This window comes from Penicillium digitatum, chromosome 3, assembly GCF_016767815.1.
Source record: "Penicillium digitatum chromosome 3, complete sequence".
Taxonomy (NCBI): Eukaryota; Fungi; Ascomycota; class Eurotiomycetes; order Eurotiales; family Aspergillaceae; genus Penicillium; species Penicillium digitatum.
The window spans coordinates 2764172-2783817 of record NC_089386.1 but is presented as its reverse complement, the minus strand read 5'-3'; the positions used below and the strand labels follow the sequence as shown (position 1 = coordinate 2783817).

Here is a 19646-nt window from a genome sequence, read left to right as displayed (position 1 = left end):
ACACTACAAATTTCAATATCAGGCACATTGTAGGCTAGCAACTCTTACGGGCACACTAGACAACTCGTTAGATCCGATCTCATGGTCATTGAGTCTAAGTTGTGAAGTTTTTTGAAACTACTCCGTTGTAATCCTATGAACTGCTCCACAAATTGGACTCCGCCACATTTACTCTGGGGAAGCGGGATTGTGTCATTCAATCCATTAGCTAGGTTTCTTGAACCTCATGGTGTGTAAATGTAATATTAAATCTAGACTAGGATTGATTGACGGTATCCTCTCCAAAGGAATGTCCTATTGTATGTTTTCTCTCTGCATGACTGGCCAAGGACATAAGATGTCTTAGGCCGTTGTTTAAAATATATACACAGAAGCAGTCGGCCACTTTTGAACCTTTTTTCTTATTGGTTATCTTGGATATCTGGAACAGCCCCTTCCAGCACGAGTCGGCCATTCCAGGTTGTTGGATCCCTTGCACTCATTGCCTCGAGCCCATTTCATGTCACTAAGATTACCTGACTTCCAACTGGAACATTTGGAGCTACAACATAGAGGCCTATCAAATTGTGAGGTTTCAGCCCTGGAGATGGGCATGGTGGACACGTTTTGATGTCATATTGCTCCCCTCAATTCTGCACTCACCAGGTCTTATACTATGTGTATCAACGTTTTCACTAAGATATCTTACTGTACATTTCCCGCCTCTACTCAAAATTTGCCTTATCCTCCGGCACTCGGTGAGATTGCTGTTTATCTGCGGAGGCCCAAACCGCCGAGATACCCGAGTTCCGATCTCAACGGTTTCAACCATCTCATCAGTTATACTGCAGGAACCTCAACAAAGTACAGTATCATTCTTAGATGTGGAGTGCATATTGTGATAATGGATGTTTCAATGAAACTCCGAAAAACCAACAATCTAGCGGTTTTGAATCGGGGGGGGGCAAAGAGGTCGAATATTGGGCTGAGCACTAATGCAGTGAGTGGGCCGAGGCAAGCCGCGAGCCGAGAATGCGGAGAAAGGCCTATACTTTGAAGCTTGGAGTGCTCGGTTGCTCGTGTTTCTTTTCATCTTTCATCTGACAGTCCTTTTGAGACTCTTTTTCAAATTCCTCACACTCGGTTCCTTGGCTTTCTTTCTCCGCCATGCCCATCCTCTCTAACTATCCTTTGGTCGACATCCCAGAAGTGGACCTCTGGACCTTTTTATTTGAGCGCACTGATAGAGCATATCCAGATGACAAGAGTGTGTGGTACCCAAGGAGAACCCCGATGCTGCACTTTTTGAATACGGCATTTTTGTCTTTCTCTTGATTTTTCTTCCCGCTAACCCCCACTAGTTCTCTACCAAGATGCTGATACTCAACGCTATTATACATACAAATCGCTACGCGATGCCTCGCTAAATTTCGGCAATGGCCTGAAAGCCCTATATGAGTGGAGCAAGGGCGATGTACTGGCCCTTTTCACACCAAACAGCATCGACACGCCCATCGTGATGTGGGGCACACTTTGGGCCGGCGGAATTATCTCGCCTGCGAACCCGGGCTACACGGTGGACGAGTTGGTCTTCCAGCTCAAGAATTCCCATGCCAAGGGACTTGTCACGCAAGTTTCGGTGCTGTCTGTTGCACGGGAAGCCGCGAAGAAAGTCGGCATGTCTGAGGACCGCATAATTCTGATTGGGGACCAGCGGGATCCCGGTGCGCGGATCAAACATTTCAGCTCTGTGCGTAATATCTCTGGTGCTACCCGCTACTGTAAGCAAAGGATTACTCCTGCAAAGGATGTGGCGTTTTTGGTTTACTCCTCTGGGACTACGGGTGTCCCCAAAGGTGTCATGCTGTCGCATCGAAATATCGTTGCCAATATTAGACAGCAGTTCACTGCTGAGGGTAGAGAGCTGCGTTGGGATGGTGGTCCTGATGGAAAGGGTGATAGGGTCCTGGCATTTTTACCGTTCTATCACATCTATGGTATGGCTTTTTCAATTGCGCAGATGCTCGGATGAACAACGTACTAACTACGAGCCTCTAGGATTGACCTGCTTAATTACACAGTCTTTGTACAAGGGTTATCACTTGATCGTAATGTCTAAATTTGATATAGAGAAGTGGTGTGCTCACGTGCAGAACTACCGCTGCTCGTTCAGTTACCTCGTCCCTCCCGTGGTGCTATTGCTAGGTAAGCACCCGGTGGTCGACAAATACGACCTCTCAAGTCTTCGCATGATGAACTCCGGGGCGGCCCCGCTCACGCAAGAGCTGGTGCAGGCAGTCTACTCCCGCATCAAGGTTGGCATCAAGCAGGGCTACGGACTCAGCGAGACCAGCCCAACTACCCACTCCCAGCAGTGGGGGGACTGGCGCGAAGCCATGGGATCCGTTGGTCGTTTGATGCCTAATATGCAAGCCAAGTACATGACTATGCCGGAGGATGGATCTGAACCTAAGGAGGTTGCTGAGGGAGAGGTTGGCGAGTTGTATCTGAGTGGACCTAACGTTTTCCTGGGCTATCACGAGAACCCGGAGGCTACCAAGGGCTGTTTGTCCGAGGACGGGTGGTTCCAAACTGGTGATGTTGGGTACCAGGACGCCAAGGGCAACTTCTACATTACCGACCGTGTCAAGGAGCTTATAAAGTATAAGGGCTTTCAGGTGCCTCCTGCTGAGCTAGAAGGATATCTGGTTGACAACGATGCTGTTGATGACGTTGCTGTCATTGGTATTGAGAGTGAGGCACATGGGTTCCGAGGTTCCTATGGCTTGTGTCGTTCGCAGCGCGAAGAGCAAGTCTTCTGGAAAAAGTGTGAAGGACGAGGCAGCGAACATTATCAAATGGCTGGATAGCAAGGTCGCCAGCCACAAGCGTCTGCGTGGTGGTGTGCAGTTCGTGGACGAGATCCCCAAGAACCCCAGTGGGAAGATCCTGCGTCGGATTCTGAAGCAGAGGCTCAAGGGCGTGGCCGAGGCACCCAAAGCCAAGCTGTAAATGATTTCTCTAAGATTAGGCACGCAATCCACAATCTAGATTTGTTCATGTTCATTTCATTTTCAAACTCAAACAATGTTTCTAAGACCTGACGGGTATCATATACTCATATCCAACCCCAAGCCCTTCCCTGGTACAAAAATCTAGAGATTCAACCCCGGTTCCAATAACCTAAGGAAAGAACCTCTTGACCATTCCCTCAACATCCTCCCCAACAACAGCATCAATGTTTTCCCTCGCAACCCTCTCAACAGCCTCCTCAACCCCCTCCTCCCCATTGACAAGATCAATCCACCCCTCCGTATCAGCCCTCGCAAGTAACAGATCCGCCACGATTGCCACATCTTCCCGAGTAACGCTTCCCCGGCCCTTAGGTGTAATCCCCAGCTCGACCTTCCGCGTCGCAGGCTTGTCAGTCAAAAGTCCAGGCCGCAGATTAATAGCCTGAAATGGGCGCGCTGGGCCAGACTCGTGCTTCCGCTGCGCAGCCAGTGCTGTCATGTACTCATCGGCTTCTTGCTTGGCCTGGGCGTATGTCGGCAGTACTTCCGTGTTCGTCCTGACAATCCCCGCCCATTCGTCGTCGGGCATCCAGCTCGGCTGCTTGCGTCGACTACCGAGGTATGACACCATGAGAAATTTGCTTACACCTGGTGAGGCGAAGGATGCTGTTATGAAGTGCTTCGCGGCTTCTTGGTCGATTGCGATTGTGCGGGCCGGGCCGCCTTTGCCCCCGGCACCTGGTTGTGTGTTAGTTTGTGTATTTGAAACTTGCATTGGGGGTTACAAAGGTGCATGAGGTTATTATGCTTTTTCTTTGCTTTGGTGTGGATAATGTGTGCATGCTGCGCGTTGGGATGATGCAAAGAATAGGTGGGGTGAGGTGTGCCATACCAGCCGACCAGACGACATAGTCCGGCGTAACTGTGTCGATGATTTTTTGAGCATCCGAGGGACTCTTCACGTCCTCTAAACTTGAAAGTAGAACCTTGAGTGTGCCCTTGAGGCCTTGACCTAGAGCTAGAATTTCGCTTTCGTGCGCGGGGTTGCGGATGACGCTGGTTACGCTCCAGGCCCGGTTGAGAAGGAGCGGAGTAAGGTGGAGGGCAACTTTGCCATGACCGCCCAGTAAAAGGACATGCATATTTGGATATGATTTGAATGAGACTTTGTGTGCGTGAGAAGATGGAGGAGTGATATTTGTGAGTGTTGATTGGGGAAGAAAGCTCGTTGCGTCATCGCGCAACGGGGTGAGCTTGGCGTTGATTTGTAATTGGGAAGAAATGTTGTAGGTGGAGACTGGTGGAGACTGCTGTAGGAATCGAATCATAGCTACTTGAGTAGTTTGCACTAATCTCTGGTGTGCTTCACAGTGTTATAGTCTCCTCATTTTTAGCCAATGCCAGGAAGGTTAAAAACCATACAATTTAAATCCATCGTAAAATGGCTCTATATAGGAATGTAAAAGTACAAAGATGTCGCGGAGCAACTAGCAGCATATTTCACCTCGTGATACCCTTGATCATCCAGTCAAATTTTGTCTTCAAGATAACCCAGTCTCTGTCTGGTCGATGTCATGCTGTTTGGTGTTCACCATTTGATCGCTGGCAATCTAGCAAGAAGCACCGGCAGGCACGTTACCGCACTTGCCACTCTTCTTACCACCAGAGAGAGAGTTTCCAGCCCATTTCCAGTTCTTGCAGCTACCGTTACCGCAGAGAATGTAAACTTCAGTAGCGCTGCTCTTGAGGGTACCGGTAACGTTCTCAATGGTGAGCTCAGAGATGGGGACACCGTTGGTGGGCTTGCCGGTAGGGCTGCCGTTCTCGTAATCCTGCTCGATGACGATACCGTACTTGGCGATGTTGGACAGCTTGATGTTGGAGAAAGTGACGCCGGAGACAGCACCGGTGGCCTGGTAGATGGTCTTGACGCGGACACCGTTGTCGGAGTTGATGACGGTAGAGTCAGAGATGGTGACATCCTTCACGATGTTGTTGTCGCGCAAGCCAACGGAACCGATGGAGATACCGTGGCCGCCGGAGCAGGTGCCGCCAACGAACTTGATGTTCTAGTGGGCAACCGGGTTAGTTGATTTGATGATTTGCTGGTAGAGGTGTTTTTGGTGAACTTACCGAGCCAGAGTTGATAGCCAGGCAGTCATCCTGGTTCTTGATGTTGGCGTTGGAGATGGTGATGAAGGTACTGGAGCCAACATCGAAGGCATCGGTGTTGTGGCCACCCTTGGCATCACCCTCGCTGTTGTCGATGGTGATGTGGTCGAGGGTCAGGCGGTCAGCCAGGATACTGAAACCCTGAACGGGGGTGTTCTTGACGTTCAGACCGCTGATGGTCGAGTCGTCCAAGTGGTGGGCGTAGAAGAACTTGGGCTTCTTCTTTCCGCCGTTGGTTCCCTTGCCGTCCCACCAGCTGGGACCGCCACCGTTGATGACATGGCCGGCAGCGCCGGAGACGTGAATGTTGCTTCCGGAGAAGCTGACGAGGGGGCCAGTCCACTCCTTGTATCCGAAAGAGGTTTCGCCCTTGAAGACGACCTACACAGTAGCGGTTAGATATGTGGGGGTTGACGCTTGCATAACAGAGCAACCTACCTGAGTACCGGACTTCAGCTTGGTAAGGTCGAGGGTCTCACCGGCAGGGACCTTGATGTTGTCCAGCACAATGGTGGAGCAGGATCCCTTGCCAGCCTTGGCCGCTTCAGCGGTGGTGAAGGTGCAGCTCGAGCCGCGCTCAACGAGATCAGTAACAGGAGCAGCTGGGGCAGCGGACACGGCGGCGGCGCCGAGGGCCAGCATGGTAACGAAAGATGTGCGCATTTTGAAGTAGATGTCCGATCAACAGACACGTAAAAACAAAAGAGTGTTGATGTTCGGGACTAGCCGACTTGAGTGTGAAAGAAAATGAGGAATGAATGTGAATGAGTGTAAAAGAATGACTTGGTTGGAAAAAGCTATTCCATCGAGCTTGGCCTCTGTATTTAAATGTCTAGTCTGCAGATTATCTTCCTGAGTGCCCCTGCGCTAACATCCTCATGAAACGAGACTACCACCATCTGTCATGATGTTGACCCCTGTTCTCAGTTGGACCACTTAGTGAAAAGTAAGTTGTGAGATCTACTCCGTCCGGATGAATGGATATTGTTAGGTGCTCCATTGGATCCATTATAAATTAATCTATTAGGGTTAACTAGGGAAACCCAACTTGGGTAAGTCTCCGAAACAGTTAGATCTATCCAGTCTAGAGCTCTGTGGAAATAACGATTGCTGGAACAGTTAACGCGCGGAATCTCTCCGGATAAAGGGGCCGAGACATCCTGCTTTGTTGTCCAATTGGGACCCAGGATTAATATCTGCAGATCCATCCGCTCCGACAAGCTTGTGTTTCACGCCAAGCACTTAAATGGAAGAATTGTTCGATGGACGGAGTAGGGCTGGTTAACGATGGAAGTTGTGAAAAATTCCGGAGGAATTGGTGGCGCTGAAACAAACATACACCCTTTTATTTACCACATGTTGCGTGTGAGATCTGTAATTTAATTGGTGCCCTAAATTAGATAAAAAAGACTTGAGACAAAAAGTGCACTGCTCCGTACGAAGTATCAAAACAGGGATTGGATGTAACTGGCCATTTGTGTGTCCATCCACAGGTTAAGATGCTACGATACGCTACGAAGGTACTCCCGAGATCCGTGCTCCCGGTACCTGGCGACACACCACATCCCCCTGAGTTACTCAAAGAACCACGCAGGCACCTCAAATCCAAGCAAATTGCGCTTGTTCAGTGGCAGAGGGAGTCTTTCTGCTAAGCGCGATGAGATATCGAAGTGTTGGTCAAATTACTCCTTTACCTCCGATGGAATGTGGTCGTAGGGCCCAAGTATCTGTGTGGGCTTGCTATAGGGTACGGCAGATCTAAGATGGGAAGTCTCCTACTATAACCCCCCGTTCGAACGAATTAGGTGAAAGTTTCATCTAAGCCAGGTATTCGTTTAAAAAAAACCAGTTGCCATGGAAAATAATCATGTCATGTTATGTTTCTGGGTGCCACATAAATTTTATGCTCCAAAAAAAGTCCCTGCCACAGAACATCGCTCTGCTTCTGTACCCTCAATTGCTTCGCTTCCATGAAACTTTCTTTCGTGTCTATTAATAATCGCATGAAGTAACTACTCTCGTAGAGCCACTTTTTGGAAGGTTAGGATCGACCAGTGGGGCATCTTAATCGGCTAATATCAGTGAATCACGTGGTTTGGTGCCAAGCATTTAATTGGTTGAAACCAGCTTAGAATGACATCACAAACCCTCGATGTAACGAATTTTGCATGGGAGGAATGAAGAATCAAACGAAGTTTGTAGTGACGAGAAAATTTCGGTGTTACTGTGGTGACCTAAAATGAAGCACTGGGATTAGTTTGTTGAAACCGGATATACGTTATATCCACGTGCATTATGACGGGAGTTTACAGTATTTGACATGAACCATCGGAACTCGGAACAAATACGAACGCGTACACGAGACGGTGCTGACAACACTAGCAACGCTGTCAGCGGCTTGTTTCGGAACGTTTTTCATTCCAGAGCTGATCTCGGGACAGGCTCGGAAAGCAGTCGATCTGATGGCTGCCAATAAGTTAGGCAAACTTTACAATAGCTTGTTACCTGATGTGGGCATCTCGAAGTTCACACAGGATCCAAGCTTGTTCCAAAAAAAAAAAAAATTAAAAAAACCTCCGTAGAGGTTACGGGAATTCTAGCTCTGTTTAAACCAAGAAAACAAAGGTTGGCCTTGTACGTTGTTAGATCTTCCATAGTATCTCGACTAGTTTCTTTTCTTTCCTTCCTTTTAGTGGGAATTGAAATGGATTCGAAGGTGCGGCAAATTTTTCCATGATATAGTCTACAATAGAATGCTATGAGATGATAATCCAGGGACAGCCTATGAGCTACTATAGTCTTCTTCTTGTGTATAAATTTACGATTAGCCGTTGAAATATGCTCGGATTATTCTAGAGCACATCAAGCCATAAGCGTACAAGAAAGCAGGATGATGATCCAGAGCGTTGACTGGAGATATATAAATATATGTATATATATATATATATATATTTGAACATCGACCGTCGTCCGCCTGACATCATTACCAGTCACTGACTAGTTATTAGCTACTCCATGTCATCCCTTGCTCTTCGTGATGTCGTAGGATCTCCTTTACCTTAAATATCTAGTATTACGATGGACAATGAATAGCGACGGGGATCAATCTAATTTTTAACACATTCAGTCACGACACTAGAGCGTGTTGAATTCATCATTTTCAGGTCGATCCAGGTTGCTCAGTGCTTGGATTTGCGAGGACACCCAACTGGTCAAGTTGATCTAATTTCGGACAAAGGTAAGAGAGCGTCAACGATCACTAAATTTGCTTCTTAGACTGCTGCAGATAACTTTCGAGCCATCGTCCCTTCTGGTGCATCTCCATTTGCGAAGGAAGCCACTGAGCTGCGAGATGGGGATAGTTCTGCATATGGCGGCCAAGGCGTCCAGCAAGCTATTTCGAACATTGGATTTTCTTTTGGTCCGACTCTAGCATAGACCAGGCTCAAGGTCGATAATATAACAGAAAATAATTGATCGTTTTCTATAGGATCTGGAAGGCACGGACAAGAAGTCAAAGCTCGGGGCGAATGTCATTTTTGGGCGTCAAAATGGCTAGTGCCAGAGCGAATGCAGCCCATTTAGTAAGTCAAAGTAAAGATTTTGCGAATTCCTCCGACGTGAGTATGGAGCGAAAAGATCAGAAGAACATAGATGGAAGTGTGCATCAAGGCAATATGATGGCTTCTCAAGAGACGATGATCTCTCCGGTTGGAGCGCCATCTTTCACAGAAGCAGCACAGATGAAGAGCGAGGTTTACCAGCAGATGAAGAATGTAATTGTTGAGAAGTTTCGAGCATTTGGTTAGTTAGCTTAGCACACCTTTCACAATGTCTAGTGTAGCCATTGTTGATATTCTCACCCAAGCTACCGGCATTGGGGACGAAGGGGGGGGACTGCACTACCGATTTCCCGGCCTCGTGAGGCATTGAGCATCCTGGTGGTAGCCGTCTTTCTTGCTGGATATAGCGGTAAAGCAAAATACGCCATTGATCCTCCATCGAGCGAATTCTTCAGAAATGGCAAGTACGACATTGGATTCAAAGACGATAAACCGAATCTACAAAGCCCCAGACAACTTGCATAGTTAAATCACTCATTGTTACAGACTTATTCCATCGTTTAACTGGAAGATCCGTTCGCCGAAACTGATTGGGACAGTTGAACTGAATTCAACAAAAATTGACCAGTCGATCTGCGGCACCCAGCTGGGATTGGGTATAGGGTATGCCAAGCCAGGGTACCCACACTAAAACCCGGGACCTCCGTCGGCTTATGTGCTTAGGAGAGGTTACCGTGGCCCTTTGTGATTGCATAATCAAGTGCTTTTCTGCATTTGACTTTTAGTCTCAAACCTGCTATACACCCCCTATGTTGTAGTTAAAATTTTGACAATGTGGCTCCGCCAAGAACACCCTAGTCTTTGCTAGCGCGGTGTATTGGATATACCATTTACACCAACTTGCAAGTTGTTTGTTAACACAACTGAGTATGCCGGTGAAAAAAAAAACCAAACTACTAGTGCAGAGAGATCGGCAGGATCTACATTGGCGGAATCTTGACTAGGGAGGGTACTAAACTGCACCCGATGTCTACACACCACTACGGAGTGATGTTACAACATATCTTAAATTTATTATGCATGTATTATAGAAGAATCAACCACTTCTTGAACTTACTCCCTACTAGACATTTATTTACCTAATGCAAATAGCCATTTTATTGATTTCCCCTCAAGTTTATTAATGTTATAGACTAAAATAGTGATTTTATGTATTCCTTTCAACTGCTCAATACCACTACTCTATACTAAGTATATTGCTACCGATGTTCCTTCCCTGATCTTGGCAATACTTTATCTATAACATTTAATTTCTTAGATTCTCGTGGTAAGAAATTAGGTCTAGAAGGGTGCATTATGAAGCTACATGATGTTATGGTTGTAGTGACGGTTCATAATTCTAGCGTCCTCTTAGCTACCGCCTTCCTAGAATATTGCACCGCTTACTAAAACTGTTATGCCGCTCATAGTTCTAGGTCTTCGATTGGTGAAGTTGAAGTACTCGGTAGCACGGAGTCCGCACTCCGTACGGAGAACGGAGTACTCCATACATGTTAGTTTGTTTAAAAACTACTCCGTAGTTTTAGAAGAATAGACGGACTGAAGGGTTAAAAGGGGGGGGCCCCTAATAAAATTCAAAACGATAAAATAATAACTATGAGTAATGTGTACTCCGTAGTCAAAGGGGCATTGGGCGGTAACTTCTCCCAAGTACAAAAGCCGACGGAGGTCCCGTGTTTGGTGTGGGTACCCTGGCTTGGCATAACCGATACGGAGTACTCTGCACCCATCCCCACCCGGAACCCGCCCGGTCGAACTGGTTGGCGATAAGTTACTGGCCACAGATACGAAATACGTGCAGAAGGCCAATGCCAAGAAAGCTTGCAATTCTGCGGAATACGGAGAATACGGCTCAATACCAACCAAATAGACACCATCTCCGAAGCAATCGAGACGTGGGTCTCCTACAACATATGATTCTGGAAACAATCTCCTGATTATTAATATAGGGCGGACTTGGCGTGTGGTTTTGAGTGGATTTTTTTCGTATTCCTTCGGTCTGGTGAGACCACCGATGATTTTCGGGCTTCAGTTGACAGAGGTCTTATGTAATGCTTAGCCAGAGTACTCACCCTTAACTTGGCCACGGTAACGTCCGTCAGTTAACAGGCTTAGGAGAGGTTACCGTGGCCACTTTCATCATATAACATTTGCTATAACTGTTTTATCTTTTAAAGTTTAATTTATCCCCCCCCCCTTAAATCCTTCGGCCCGTCTTTTCTTCCTTCAACTATACGTACGTATAATATGATGTCAAACCTCAAATACGGCCTCCCTAGGCCATAAACAGGAACCTTGGTTTTTGTTATGGTCTAGTGGAAAAGTACGCTGTATTTCGTTGAACATATTGTCGAGATGTGTGGTGCCACCCTGAGACATGAACAAATGCCTCAATGGCGTCATGCCGAGACAGATAAACTATATGTGATGTTTAGTCAGCATTGTCCGCACAGATTGCTTAAAAGGCGCGGACCTTGTCATTATTTAGAAGAAATTCAGAGTATTTTTTCATACCATTTCAAGTGTTCTACAATCTCTTTCACATATGACTATCCAACATCAGACATCCTTATCAAACACCCTTCAGCCCCGTAGATTTAAGCTCTTACTATAACAACATATAAAACAAAATGTTGACAGCAAGATCAGACGTTGCTATAATCATAGAGGTAACGTTCGTAGCGGTACAATTAGTGTAGAGGAGTCACTCAGTGGTGGTATAGAGTAGTGCTAAGGATCCAAGTGTTTACCATTGTTTACTATTTTAGCATTTGCAATGTTGAAGATTCCAGGGACGTTCCAATAGACACAATAGGAAGTAGAAGTAGAAAAATCGGTTGACTCTTCTGTGTAGTAAATAAACAACATCAGTAAATTGAAGACATTTTGGAGCATAAAATGGCTTACAGATACCCGGTGTGGTTGAGTAGGATTCAAGACGAAAAGCATACGATTACATAATACTGCAAGTGGCCACAGAAACCTCTCCTAGGCACGTCACCTGACGGAGATCCAAGTTGAGGGTGGGGACCATGACTAAGCCTTACATAAGACCGTCAACTGCCCGATGATTTTTGCAAATTTGGTCGTGGGCATAAGGACGGGGTCATCTTAAATCTGGGGCGTGCCGGCAGAGAGTGGCCAAGTAAACGGAGTATTTGCCTCATGGATATCGAGGCAGTCCTTTTGGGGGAAAAGGAAAAAAAGAGTTGTTTTTAAATGCTGATTCCCAATTTAGGGTAGCATTTAAATGTTGAGATTGGCATTCCAAGAAGACATGGGCAATCAAGGAAATATCCATACCATGTGGTGCGAATTGCCGCGGCTTTCTCCGCGCCTACCCACTCGTCTTCCCATCCCGGACTTAATCTGGGCAGTTATGCTCTAATTTGGTATCAACAACAACCCTAACATGTCCGCGGACAACTCTTCAGTCCCAGGGCGTGTGTTGGATCTTCCACCCCGTGCCTTACGCGACGTCTTCCGCGTCTGTCTCAGCGCTAAAGAATACCGATTCCTCCACGAATTAGTGATCAAACGCGCTCCTGCCATCCAAAGCAAGCTCCCCTCTCCATCTCGCTACGATGCCATCGCTCGTCCGAAAAATCGACACAGTGAAGCTGCTGTTCGCTCCTCTCTGCGAGTCTTTATTGGCTCCGGAATCGCCTTGAAGGTGGCGGATTCATTGATCACTCGGTTTCAAGGCGCTTCACAGTAAGAGCAATTTTGTTTACCATGAGACCCCTCCTTTAAGAATATACACCAACGCTGGCTCTGACGAACAGGAAAAAGACCCGCACTCCCTTCCTCCGGTCTCCCAAATTTCGTCTTTCTATCTCCCTCTCCCTCCTCCTTCTGATCCATCGCCTCCTCTACCGCTTCCTCATCCGACTGCGAGCCAGCCTTCGCACTGATGATGCAAAGCCGTTCAGAAAGCGCAACCCACGCATTTCGCGGGCGCTGACCTCGCGCTTTGCGCCAGCGATCGGCGCAAGTCTGGCGGGGTTCGTCCTGGGCATCTGCCCGCAGGACCAACTTCGACTGACTGCGGCGATTCATGCAAGCACCAGGAGCTTGGAGTTCTTGTTTAATGTCCTGGACTCCAAAGGCTGGTTGGATAAGCGCCCATGGTGGTTCGGCAGCTGGCTGTTGATGCCCATCTCATTTGCGCAGCTCTTCCATGCTTTTGTGTTTGATTCCGAGACTACACCTTGGGTAAGTGACTGAAAAAACTTTTGGTTTTAGGTACGGTTGCTAATTTGATGCCACAGTGGCTTCCAAAGATTATTCTCAAGCACTCGCCGAGTTACATCCAAGGCCGACCGGAGTCGCTCCCGGACAACATTGCCTGGCCCGAGAAGGAAGAGATTGTGAAGTCTCTTGCCTCTATTGCTGATCTTCGCTGGCCGTATGTTTGAAGTTGAGTCTCTTAACGAGTATAGCGGTCGCTAAGATGATGCAGGGCATTCGTTTCTCCAATTCTACACCCGGGCGATCCCAACACCTTACCGGTATCAGTGGCTTCCATCTCCCCAATAACTGGACTAGCACACCCTGCAATCTCAAGTCTATCATGCGCCCTCTTGCACCCAACCCTCCCGAACTGTAACACAGCGTTCTTGCATCACATTCTCCTCTCCGTGCCGCCACTTGCACGGCTCCTCACGACCATCACTCTGGCGCTTTCGATTCCGAACTTTAGAAGCATTCTGCTTCAGCCTATTTCATCCGTGAACACTATCTCAAAGTTCATTATCACCATGACCGCGGTTCTCTCTGCCGCCATTGGCTCAGCTTGGGGTAGTGTCTGTTTCTTGAACAACAACTTGCCCCGAACAACACTGCCTAGCAAGCGGTTCTTCCTTAGTGGAGCACTGGGCGGTCTGCCTTTTTTGTTCCTGGGCAATCGCCGCGGCACATTCCTCTGGTTCTTCCGCACTGCTGTTGATTCAGCATACAAGACAGGGGTCAAGCGTGGAATATGGAAAGGCCGAAGAGGCGGTGAGCTCTTATTTATTGTTTTGTCCTGGGCGCTTATGGGGTCGATACTTGAGGTAAACCCCGAGGCCGTACGGGGTGGTGGACTGCGTAAAGCTCTGGCTTGGCTGAGGGGTGATGGATTTGGAGATCCAGTGGATATTGCGAAACGCAAACTGCGACGGGAATCGAAGAATCCCGATGGAAATGGATTACCCAATTAATAGCCTCTGTTTCTCATGTCCCAACATCATAATTGGAGTTGGTCGGTGTGGAAATCACTTTCCGACCCCACGTTTGCGGAGATGATCTTCGGAGACTGGCCTCCGCATTTAGTTCCCCGGCCTTTTAATGACTCCCAGCTTGATTTTCCAAATTCCCCCCTTCATACTCAATTTGATTTCGATTTGTTTTTCATCTTTTTGATAACCTTGAGCTTTCCATCTTAAGCACAATGACTGCTCAAAGATTGAAAATCGGCTGTGCTGGTCTAGGCCGTATGGGCAAGCGCCATGCCCTCAACTTCCTCGAGCGTACTCCCCGAGCCGAGCTTGTGGCTGCCAGCTCCCCTGACCCAGTCGAACTGGAATGGGCTAAGATTCACCTCGAACCCTATGGTGTAACCCTGTACCAGAACTACGATGATCTGCTCAAGCATGAAGGTCTAGTTGCTGTCGTTGTTGCATCGGCAACTGTAGTGCATGCCGAGCAAGCTATCAAGGCAATTGAAGCAGACAAGCACACTCTTTGCGAGAAGCCTCTTTCTACAAGTCCCGAAGTAGTAAGTTGGTTCCATTTGAATCCATCTCAACCCCCAATTCAACCCTAGTGTCCAAACAATGAAAATAAATACCCACAACCGACTTCTTACGCAGTCCCAATCCGTTGTCGACGCAGCAGCCAAGAAGCCACACCTGAAAGTGATGTGCGGCTTCTCCCGCCGCTTCGACAAGTCCTACCGCGACGCATACGAGAAACTGCAGTCAGGCGCAATCGGCACCGCATCCGTTCTCCGCAGTCAAACCTGCGATAAACTCGACCCGACCGGATTCTTCGTCGCATACGCAGAGTTCTCCGGCGGAATCTTCGTCGACTGCTCCATCCACGACATCGATCTCACACTCTGGTTCTTCGGCGACCAGTGCAAAGTGAAGTCTGTATCGGCGGTAGGCATCACAGCCGTCGAGCCCGATCTGCGTAAACATAATGACCGCGACAACGCCGTAGGCTTGGTTGAGTTCTACGACGGCCGCATTGCCTATTTCTATGCTTCCCGTATGATGGCTGCTGGTCAGGAGGATACTACCGAAATTATCGGCACCAAGGGAAAACTGGCGGTTAATACTCAGCCTGCGTTGAATCATGTTAATATCTTCGATGAGTCCGGCATCAGGAGGGAGGTTCCTCAGAACTACTATGATCGCTTTGAGTATGCGTTTGTTACTGAGGCGAATGAGTTCTCCGCTGCATGTCTGGATAACACGGCGCTGCCTATTGATCTTAAAAATGCTGTCAAGGCGGTTCGGATTGGTGCTGCATTGCAGGAGTCGTTGATTACCCAGAAGAAGATTTTCTTCGATGAGGATGGGAACCGGACTGAGTTCGCTCGTTTGTGAGCAACGTGTGTTGTGTCTTGGGGACCATCTACGTTCAATGTTGTTGTTCATACGCTTTCACAAATGAGACGATAAATACCTTTCAATATGGCAATGTTGTATTCTGGCTCAAAGTGGACCTATCTAACTCTATGGCTATGGCAACATCGGAAATCACGTATTTAATAACTTCATAATCTGCACGCCGGTGTGGGCTGTCCTTCGCACAGCAGCGTTGACTGGTATTAGTGACCTTTGATACATTTTGCGTTCTCTAAAGCTAACATGTTCACCTTCATTTGAAAAAAAGCAAATGGTGCATTGAATTGACCGGGCCACCGAGATATCGAGAAAGAGAGAAAGAGAAGTACCATTTCAGCCCTGGGGGTGAGGAGCAAAGCAAGTAAAGTTTCTGTCCACTATAGGCAGTGAGGCTGCTTCAACAACCTTCCAGCCTATGATAGAGTGTGTTGAATGGCTGATTGCTCTCATCTCTTTCAAGCTAATGTCCGGAATTTTTTTGCCCGGAATAATTTCAAAGTTGGAAAGGAAAGCATGATTTCTGACGCTAATTGAATGTGATGGTGTGTATCGTAGAAATTTCAAGGAACTGTAAAAGAAAGAGAAGGGGAATCATGAGAGAAACTGTGTAGAGTGAGATCGCACGGCAAGCAAGTCGTAAATATCTACCACTTCAGGACCTTGGTGGGGAAGTACTCGTCGATGAGCTCCAGGTAGTACGGCTAGAAAGAATCAAATCAGCTTGGAAATCACATACCATCGGCAGAAGCAAAACCTACCTTCAACTCCTCAACACTGGGAATTCCATCACTCTTGCTGTACAAGTCATAAGGATTGAAGGCCTGAACAGCACGTAGCATATCACGGTCATGGTCATCCATCAACTCGTGGTACGCACCGGCGCTGTGCCAGGGATAGAAAGAGTGGTAGCGGATCATAGCGAGCGCCTCATCGGGAAGCGTCGACTGCTCCTTAGCGAGGTGATAAAGGTACTCATCGTGGCCCCAGGAGAGCATGACCTTATCGAGACCGCAGCCGGGTGTGTAGATACCAAACTTAGTATCGTAGATCTTGTGGCCAAAGTCCTCGTTGTCACGGAACGAGTCACGGCCATATACAATTTTGTCATCGAAGCCACAGCCGACGGGGAAAGTGTCACCGACAACGTCCCATTGGCCCTCGGCATCAAAGAAAAAGAGGAGCTTACCCAGGTCATGGATCAGACCGGTCAGCTGCATCCAGCGGGGCTTGCCGTCGCGGCGAATGGCCTCGGCGGACTGGAGGAGGTGCTCAATCTGGGAAAGGCTGGTGTCGGGGTCGGACTCGTCGATCAGGGTGTTGAGTTTCTCCATGGCTTCCCAGACAGTCATCTCGGCGCGCGTCTTGCTGTGGAAGTCGTGGCGGGCCTTCAAATTGTATGCGACGGTCTGCTTGGTGTGTTGTTCCTTGTAGAAGTTCTTGACTCGGTCGCTGGCGTCTTCATACTGGCGGAAATTGGCCTTGTCTTTCTCCTTGTCGAACTCGGACTCTTCGTATAGACCCTTCTCTTTGACGTCTTTCTTTTCGGCCTCGCGCTTCTTCATGTCTTTGAGCACGTTGATTTCGTCAATCGCGTCAGAGAGTTCTTCGAGCGCATGGCCATCCCGCTTCTTGAAGACCGGGGAGGCCTGTGGGGAGATGGCGACTGGTGCCATTTTGGCTGTGTGAGAGAAGTGGTGCCCCTTGACTCTTATATAATATAAGATTGAGGATGAATATTTGCCAGATGTGATTGCGATTATCAAATCAGAAGGTCGGGAGTTGAAAGGGAGATAAACACTAAAACGTCCAATGTATATATAGGCTGGGAAAATCTAGCGTAGGGAATATCGCATGTAGATTTCCGATGTCAGCGAATGTGCGAGGGTTCTCCCCAGATCCATTTGCCTGATTTGCCATGACATCGATGCACATAACATGTGCGGGACGAAAATTTATAAAACATCACGGATTCTGGCTTCCGTGCCGATGAAGAGCTGGGATGCTCTTCAAAAAGGACGACGATGATTGGCAGCCAAAGCGACCCCACGACCGCAAGCCAACCATATGGAGTGGCTGTGGTGTTAAGTGGAGAGAGATTAGTCGAACTGGAAGATGGTTTCCGCAGCTCTGCTGATTGATCATCTGCATGTTGGTCTGGTAGTTTTGGTATAGGGATCCTTTTTTTTGGAGGTCGATAGAGATTTTTTTGAGATGAAGTTGGAAATTAATTGTATTCAAGAGATTAGAGAGCAACATCGTAGACGAAACGTGATTGATGGGAAAAAGCACGACATCAGACACGGAACAACTCCGATGACCGCGGGGTGTTGTCCTAACTACCCCCCGCCTTTCTTTTCTAAACATTTCAACTTGAATCTGTTGATGCTCCTTCTTAAATATTGTAAATAGTATTCTTTGTCTTTCGATACTCTATAAATTCACAATGGCTGCTTACGATACCCGTTTTAAGCTCAACACTGGAGCTGAGATTCCCGCACTCGGTCTGGGAACATGGCAATCCGAGCCTGGCGAGGTTGCGCGCGCGGTATTTCACGCCATCAAGGTGGGCTACCGTCATATTGACGGTGCTCTTTGCTACGGCAATGAGAACGAAGTCGGCCAGGGTATCAAGGAGGCCATTGATGCCGGAGTTGTCAAGCGCGAGGACCTCTTCGTGACCACTAAGCTGTGGTGCTCCTTCCACGCCCGCGTTGAGGAAGGCCTGCAGCAAAGTCTGACAAATCTCGGACTCGATTATGTCGATCTCTATCTGATGCACTGGCCTCTGGCAATGAACCCCAAGGGTGAGTTGAGTTTATACTATGTATATTCGAGCCACTGACAACTTCCACCTCAGGGAACCACAACATTTTCCCTAAGCTCGCTGATGGCTCAAGAGATATTATTCACAGCCACTCCCACGTCACTACCTGGAAGAGTATGGAGAAGCTTGTTGGCACTGGCAAGGTCAAGGCCATCGGTGTTTCCAACTACAGTGTTAAGTTCCTTGAGGAACTCTTGCCCCAGGCCACCATTGTCCCCGCCGCCAACCAGATCGAGAACCACCCCTTGCTTCCCCAGCAGGAGATTGTTGACTTCTGCAATAAGGCCGGCATCCACATCACCGCTTACAGCCCTCTGGGCAGCACTGGTAGTCCCCTGTTCACGGCTGAGCCCATCAAGGCTGTTGCCGAGAAGCGCGGAGTAACTCCGGCTACCGTTCTACTCAGCTGGCACAGTAAGTTTCCCTCAAGATTCCGCACCCTAGACCGGATACGGCGTGCTGACTGAGTGTTCACCTAGTCGCTCGCGGCTCTTCGGTCCTGGCCAAGTCCGTCACCCCTGCCCGCATCGAGGCCAACCGTGCCGACTTAATCCACTTGGATGCTGAGGATTTGGCTTCCCTTCGCCAGTACAGCGATAGCCTTCAGGCTGAGGGCAAGCTCCAGCGCTTTGTCTACCCTCCTTTCGGTGTTAACTTTGGCTTCCCTGACAAGCAGTAAGCATGCTTTGTACCAATGGACTTGGCCACATGCATAGAGGGTCGGTGCACTTGCGTTTTATGACGTAGATACCAAAATGGAAGATTTATGATTTCATGAATGACACTTTATACTTGAATTCTACCACGGCTATGCTTCTATCGCGTATGACATGGGACTTCCCTGCTCCGTGGATATAGCCATTCGTCTGCCCCTCAAACCGACCAACCCCACTCCATATTCAAACCACCTGCCATTACGTGGCTGAGTCTTAGTCTAACCATAGCTTTTTACTTAAATTAGCGATTGATTCCACTTCAAATCTGACATCCAACCTAGCCAAATCTAATTTTCCATCCCATTTGTCCACCCCCCTCCCCTCCCCGATTCAACTGTGAGCAATGCCGGAATTCTGATACGATGCCAGTCAGAATCTGACCAGATGCGAAAAATGGTTGAGGCCCCCTTACCTCAACTGCACTTCCCAGCAGCCCATCCGTCATACCACGCAGGTCCGATTTTAAGGCCAAGTCAAGCCAGCAGAGCGGCAGCGGCTGTCTACCCAGTGAAAAAAAACACTTGACGGCTTTGAGGTCACGTGTGATAACCAAGATGGTGCATCACTAGATCATTGGGGATCAATTCCAGGCAAGGCACAGAAAGAAATATATCAATATTAGAGTACACTCCACATAAATGTCATCAATTCCTCTCCTCAATTCTCTCATTTTAGACAAATTGACAGAGATACGTTATATCCTC

At 48.1% G+C, this 19646-nt stretch overlaps 7 protein-coding genes across 7 annotated transcripts; 4 read left to right on the top strand and 3 right to left on the bottom strand.

Annotated features, from left to right (window-relative positions):
- Positions 1-1146: 1146 nt before the first annotated feature.
- On the top strand, positions 1147-2991 carry Pdw03_8538 (Phenylacetyl-CoA ligase; the record flags this gene model as incomplete). The annotated part of the gene is made up of 4 exons (XM_066101996.1): positions 1147-1246; positions 1341-1976; positions 2038-2746; positions 2808-2991. 4 exons carry the CDS (start codon positions 1147-1149, stop codon positions 2989-2991), a joined length of 1629 nt encoding a protein of 542 aa, XP_065957079.1.
- Positions 2992-3162: 171 nt separating this feature from the next.
- On the bottom strand, positions 3163-4321 carry Pdw03_8537 (Polygalacturonase; the record flags this gene model as incomplete). Its single annotated transcript, XM_066101995.1, has 2 exons — positions 3163-3731; positions 3886-4321. 2 exons carry the CDS (start codon positions 4319-4321, stop codon positions 3163-3165), a joined length of 1005 nt encoding a protein of 334 aa, XP_065957078.1.
- Positions 4322-4603: 282 nt separating this feature from the next.
- On the bottom strand, positions 4604-5828 carry Pdw03_8536 (Polygalacturonase; the record flags this gene model as incomplete). The annotated part of the gene is made up of 3 exons (XM_014678186.2): positions 4604-5062; positions 5127-5546; positions 5604-5828. The coding sequence occupies 3 exons, from the start codon at positions 5826-5828 to the stop codon at positions 4604-4606; spliced, it is 1104 nt and encodes a 367-aa protein (XP_014533672.2).
- Positions 5829-12200: 6372 nt separating this feature from the next.
- Positions 12201-13989, top strand: Pdw03_8535 (Enolase, C-terminal; the record flags this gene model as incomplete). Its single annotated transcript, XM_014678185.1, has 4 exons — positions 12201-12502; positions 12574-13003; positions 13060-13196; positions 13251-13989. 4 exons carry the CDS (start codon positions 12201-12203, stop codon positions 13987-13989), a joined length of 1608 nt encoding a protein of 535 aa, XP_014533671.1.
- A 230-nt stretch (positions 13990-14219) lies between these two features.
- On the top strand, positions 14220-15381 carry Pdw03_8534 (NAD binding Rossmann fold oxidoreductase, putative; the record flags this gene model as incomplete). Its single annotated transcript, XM_014678184.1, has 2 exons — positions 14220-14546; positions 14641-15381. The coding sequence occupies 2 exons, from the start codon at positions 14220-14222 to the stop codon at positions 15379-15381; spliced, it is 1068 nt and encodes a 355-aa protein (XP_014533670.1).
- Positions 15382-16046: 665 nt separating this feature from the next.
- Positions 16047-17075, bottom strand: Pdw03_8533 (Inositol oxygenase, putative; the record flags this gene model as incomplete). Its single annotated transcript, XM_014678183.1, has 2 exons — positions 16047-16103; positions 16161-17075. 2 exons carry the CDS (start codon positions 17073-17075, stop codon positions 16047-16049), a joined length of 972 nt encoding a protein of 323 aa, XP_014533669.1.
- Positions 17076-17845: 770 nt separating this feature from the next.
- Positions 17846-18905, top strand: Pdw03_8532 (Glycerol dehydrogenase, putative; the record flags this gene model as incomplete). The annotated part of the gene is made up of 3 exons (XM_014678182.1): positions 17846-18206; positions 18260-18640; positions 18706-18905. The coding sequence occupies 3 exons, from the start codon at positions 17846-17848 to the stop codon at positions 18903-18905; spliced, it is 942 nt and encodes a 313-aa protein (XP_014533668.1).
- Positions 18906-19646: the final 741 nt, after the last annotated feature.